The sequence below is a fragment of the Macrobrachium rosenbergii genome, chromosome 21, assembly GCF_040412425.1.
Source record: "Macrobrachium rosenbergii isolate ZJJX-2024 chromosome 21, ASM4041242v1, whole genome shotgun sequence".
NCBI classification, from domain to species: domain Eukaryota; kingdom Metazoa; phylum Arthropoda; class Malacostraca; order Decapoda; family Palaemonidae; genus Macrobrachium; species Macrobrachium rosenbergii.
Window position 1 is genome coordinate 16397390 of NC_089761.1, and position 5913 is coordinate 16403302.

General features: G+C 35.9%; 1 protein-coding gene across 9 annotated transcripts in view; it reads left to right on the forward strand.

Annotated features, from left to right (window-relative positions):
• LOC136849711 (failed axon connections-like) overlaps positions 1–4479 on the forward strand; it is a 10549-nt gene extending 6070 nt beyond the window's left edge. For 7 of the 9 annotated variants that reach the window (XM_067123076.1, XM_067123077.1, XM_067123072.1 and 4 more), the window contains 3 exons: positions 344–540; positions 853–3978; positions 4298–4479. In XM_067123076.1, coding sequence (XP_066979177.1) covers positions 344–540; positions 853–1111 — 456 coding nt within the window. In that variant the 3' untranslated portion in view covers positions 1112–3978; positions 4298–4479. The remainder of the gene's footprint in view (positions 1–343; positions 541–852; positions 3979–4297) is intronic. The other 2 variants (XM_067123078.1, XM_067123080.1) reach the window with 1 other exon arrangement.
• Positions 4480–5913: the final 1434 nt, after the last annotated feature.

The window sequence follows — 5913 nt, forward strand, 5'->3', positions numbered from 1 at the left end:
AAATACCCTCCATTTCAAAAGCAGTCATACATTAACTTCAGGTGAACTTTCAGGGCATAGTACGTGTAAAAAGATCGTCCATTTTATGAACAGAGTATTGAATTGCAATTCCAGCTGGAATTTCCAGGTACAACATATGTAAAGGACCTTCAATTTTAAGAATAAGAGTTTTGAGTTACAATTCCAAGTTGACTTTCCAGGTACAATGTATGTAAAAAGACCTTCCGTTTTAAGAATAGCTATGAGTTTTAATTCTATGTGAACTTTCCAGATATACGTGTAAAGAGTTTCTTTCAAGAGACTTTCTATGTAAGGTACGGTGACTTTTGACTTTTAATTTCAGATGGACTTCACCGAACCCATGGGTCCTAAGGGCAGGTGTCCGTGGATCACCATGAACGGACAGTCCATGGGTGACTCCCAGCTGATCATGGACTTCCTAGGAAGTCACTTCAATAAGGACTTCTCAAGTCATCTGAACGATGAGCAGAAGGCCGTGGCGTGGTCGTTCGCTGTCATGGTGGATGAGCATCTAGCATGGTGTGGAAGTTACAGATGATATATCATTCACTCGTTATTACAACTGGGTTATAAAATTATTATAAAGTTAATGATACTATATGTTTTCTGACATGCTTATAACCTTCGTATATCTAAGGTACATTGAAATTATAGTTAATTTTGGTATTATTTTGACAACATGGCGTCGTTAATTCACGTCTGTCTCTCTCCCCCCAAAACAAGGTAATATCGCGACTAAAAAGAAAACCTTCCTCTCTTTCTGAAATAGGTCATTAAATCTCAGCAGTATTTTTCTTATCCACAGACTTTTCCATTTTCCTATCAACGCAGGACTCTGAAGGACTGGCGATGGGTACGAGATGGAGGTCGTGGCGTCTTCCTGGGCATTGGGCTGCGTCCTTCCCTGCTCACCTGGCTGCCCATGATGAGGATGAGCAGGAGGCAGAAGGGGATGATGATGGCACAGGGCATTGGAAGGCATACCCACGCAGAAATCGAGTCTTTTGCCAGAAGGGACATCAGAGCCCTCTCGAATTACTTAGGTGACTTGACTAGTATTTTCTCTTTCTCTCTCTCTCCTTGGCATTAGTGATCATTGGTGTTATGATGTCAAACAACCTTAAATAATGGCATTTCAGTACGTTATCAGCCGTTTGTAGACATTTATTCGCGTTCATAAGAGGATGTCTGTATACACACCAAGACCTTGTACATTCACGAATGCAATAACATACGATCATCTTCGTTAACTGATTGCTTATGGGATATTTTCAGGTACATAAGCTTACTGGCACGGATTTATCTATTCTTAGGGTGGAAAGTATTTTTTTTTTTTAGCTGATAGGTACGTTGGGTGAAAGAAGAGTGAGGGTAGTTAGCTAGCTAACCATGGTAGGGAATAGTTTAGAAAGTCAAGTATTAATAAGAGTAATGTAAATTGTGCTTTAGCCATAATGTTATTTAGAAGAGGTTACAATATATTTTACTGTGGCCTTAATGTTAACATATTACAAAAATGATTTCGCACTATGTTAACATAGTGAATTGTACAGATTATATATTTTAAATTTTATTTCTTAATAGTATAATTCTACTTAAAGTTGAATTTTTTATTTAACCTTAATATTAACTGTTATAATAATGATTTTGCAATATATTTACATATTAAATTCTATAAATTACGTTTTTCACAAGATATTTCTTAACAGCACAATGGTTGAGGTTCATCGCCATGAATATGTGAAGAAACTCTTCTCCACCATCTGCGGCCTGTGTTGTTTGGGTAGTTTCTGTCTTCTGCTTCCGTTTTCTCCGTTAATTCTCCAGTGTATTGAACTAGTTTACTCCATATTTTGGTTGCCAGTCTATATATTCCCTGATTAATTGGTTCTACTTTGTATTTTCTGTGTATTTGTTTTATATTCATCTTCTTGACTGTATTTCACTGCGGACCTTAATACTGTATCTTATTTTGGAATTTCTGTATTGCCCTTATATTGGAAGTCGATGCTAAACCCGTGGATATTCCATTATTGGTCTTATTAGACTTATAGAAATGGATTTTAATATTTGTATTCATATTCATAAACCTTTTTAGCTTTCTATTTTGTGTTCTTGCTATTAAGCCTTTCTCTTGCATGTGTTGACATTCTCTTTGTCCGAATTGCATTCCTAGTATTCCTGTGCTTGTAGTAAAATTCACTGGTTGTTGACCTATCATTTGTGCAGGATTTGTATGCAGATACTGAAACTAGTTGGAATTTAGATTTATTTGATTTAGTTTTATTTGTTTCAGATTGATTTCTTTCAATTTGGTCCATTGTTTTTTGTGCTGCTTGTCTTTTCAAGGTTGGGTCCCTTCTCGTGTACGTTTTTCTGGGAGTATAACTGTTTGAGTTATATCATCTGCAAAGCAGACATCAGTACAGTACTCTGGTGAAGTCACATTTCATGTATGTAATATGAATAATGTTGGACTAAGTACAGATCCTTGTGGGACTCCACTTAGTAACGGGAATGGATTTCCTAAGTAATTTTGTGACTTAATTGTTCGATCTTTAATGAAGTTGCACAGTATTTTCCCAAAAATGCCTGGAAGGTTGAGATGTAATATTTTGTATTGAAATCCTTGTATCCATACTTTGTCAGATTCCTTGGTTATATCTCTGCATACTAGGTTGCACAGGTCCTTTCTTCCTTGTGATAGTGCAATGCTTTCATACAGTGTCGCTATTGCAATCTGGGTTCCACTTCCTTTTCTTAATCCATATTGATTTTTATTGTGTAACTGATTACCTTCTAGGAACAAACTAATCATTTAATTATTTTTTCCATTATTTTACCAGTTATTTCTAGTAATGATATTGGTCTATAATTTCTCTACCTTACACGTATCTCTTACAGGTTTGGGTATAAAAATCATTTTTGCATTCTTGAAAATAATTGGAAAATATCCCATTTAATTTTTCAAATGCAATTTCTGGTAAATTTTGAATTATAACCTTGTTAATTCCACTTCTTCCTTGTGCCTTGTGTTTAAAATTATTAAACAGTCTTCATTAAGTCTGCTATTATCTGCTGCATGATGCGGATTTGTTCTGTGTCTATGTTGTTCAATGAACTCATTAACTACTGCCTCATGTTGGTTGTTGAAACTTTGGTTTGCCTCCTGCGTTATCTGGAATACTTCCTGCCAGTAGGTCTTATGCAATGCTTTTTTCTCTTGGTCATCATATATTTTTTCATTCTTATGCTTTATGTATGCTGTATTAGTTTCGCTTCCCATCTGTCTTGAAACGGAGTTCCAAAATTGTTTTGGATTATTGTACTGTATTTGTGTATTTTTTATTAGGTCTTCCAAATTTTTATGATATAATTAGGTCTTCCAAATTTTTATGATATAATCTTGAGTTTTTTGTACTAACGGTTCTTGTAGTGATACATATCTTCCCATTATTGTTTTGTTCTAACCTGTTATAAGTACAGTATTTTGAATGTTGTTGCAATGCCACTGTATTAATTTTAACTTTTCACTATTAATCGGGTGTGGGAGTGCGGTGTATTTAGTTATGGGTATATGATTTTTTATAGCTTCCTCCATATTTTTGTAACATTTTTTAAGTTTTTCGTCTACTGTTTCTTTTGTTATTTCTACTTCATTTGAATTTATCGTTGGCTGTCTACTCATTTTCCCTTCTATTTCATTGCCGATGCTTTCCCAACTTGCTCTTTTAATATTTGGTTTCTCCAAGGATGGAATCATCATTGGATATGTTGACAATGTAATTATTATATGATCAGAGGTGGTTACTGGTCCTTTTGTAATGGCAATATTTCAGGGAATAACCCCTTCCTTCATGGGAGACGAACCGTGCGAGGTTGACTGCTCGGTCTTCGGGTGCCTCGACCAGATCAAATACAATCACCCTGGATCACCTTATCCGTCCTTGCTGGAACGTAAGTGTTGGTTTTGTGATTGTATATATGCTTTCATATATGTATGTCTGTATCTAATTACAACGCCAAATCTGTAAAATATTTTCTTTTTGGAAACTAACTTGTGTTTTCTGAACCTATTTAATATTTAATGTCTACTGTATATATACAGTATATATATATATATATATATATATATATATATATATATATATATATATATATATATATATATATATATATATATATATATATATATATATAAACATATATATTATATACATGTGCGCTCGCAAGCATGCGTGTGATATTCACGTGAAGGTGTTTTCTTCACTTGCAGATGCTTACCCGAACCTTGGTGCCTACGTGACTCGTATGAAGGAGCTCTTCTGGCCAGATTGGGACGACTGTTTAATTAACCCAAACCTTCATTAATGACGCAAACAGTTCATGATCCCTTGAAGACCAATTCTTGAATGTGCAATACTGTAATATTTCAATAAAGCTTTGTAAATCCTAAAATGGCAATTTTTTTTCCTTTGTATAGCCCTTTTACTAACTGAGGTCTCTAGACCTAAGTTGGGGTACGACTTGTGCAGCGGGCTTTACTGCTAATTATGAAACTTATGGGTGGCCACACTGGACGAGTGGAGCGATTTGACGCCTCCCTAAGGTGCAACATGTTTTAAAAAAAAAACCGCGGAGCTCCAAGCGTCTTCCTTCAAGAGAAATAGGTTATCTGAAGTTTGTTACAGGTTAATTCGGCCTCTCTTCAAGTTTGCAGAGCAGTGATCCAAACGATCCTTGGCTAATTTGCAAATATTAGTAAAATTTGTCATCTGTACAGTCGAGACTGTATATTTAGGTTATAAAATTCATTCCGTTCCATTCTTCTTTGTTAAAATCACGAATCCAGATTTTTTTTTTTTACAGGTATATCATCTAACTTCACGTAAGTACTTTCAAATAAAAATAATTTTCTTAACAAATTTAAAGATGATATGTCTGCCCTGACGATCGGCTTCGACTCGTAACGAATCGCGAGCGTTTTCAGAGGCTCCAGTGTGGCCATGCAACGCATTGACGCTACCTCGCAGCTCGCAGTGTTGCCGTATTCTGAGTCACTTGGTGGCCGGCAATAAAGTCACAGTAAAAAAAAAAAGGCACAGAAAAAAAGTCACAATTTTGCCTAGGAAGCCAGGAAAAAGTCACATCAATTTATGGTGGCAAAGTATTAACACAGAAAATATTTTGGATCTTTCCTAGATAGTGACCTCAAGGGTTTTCGGGGGTCGTTATCTAGGACTAATATTTCTTGGGGGTCATTATCTTTAAGATATTTACAGTCTTTTTTTTTGTTTTTACGGTCATCCCCAACGGGTTTGCACTAAACAAGCCGCAAAGGTGGATACATACCGGGTTAAAACCCTTGGGGATCACTATCTAGGAAAGATTAATGCAGCTTTTTTTCCCCTGTGACTTTTACCTGGATTCAGTCACTTGATTCCTAGTCGCGTCCCAGCATCGGAGGGATGCACTTGCGACTAGATACTCTTATGACTTTGGTGGCCCTTATCCAAACCAACTTGAGGCTGGCGAGATTGTAGGGAGTTCTATTTAAACATAAATTAGGAAAAAAAAATAAAACTTAAAAGAACTTTAATGTGAAGACCATTATGGAAAAACTGGGGGAGAAAGAGCGATAGATAACAGAAGAGAGCGACGAGGAATAAAAAATAGGCTACAAATGCAATAAGGGAGAAAAACAAACTTCAAATAAGGAAACAAATAGGAAAATACACTCAAAAGCAGAAAGGGGAGAAAAAAGAGAAGAAAAGACTCAGGAACAGCCTAAAATACACAAAGGTTGAAAGAAAACTGAACCAAATATAAATCACCCATTTCAACTTGAATGAGAGACACACACACGCACGCACGCAGAAGTATAGGGGAAGG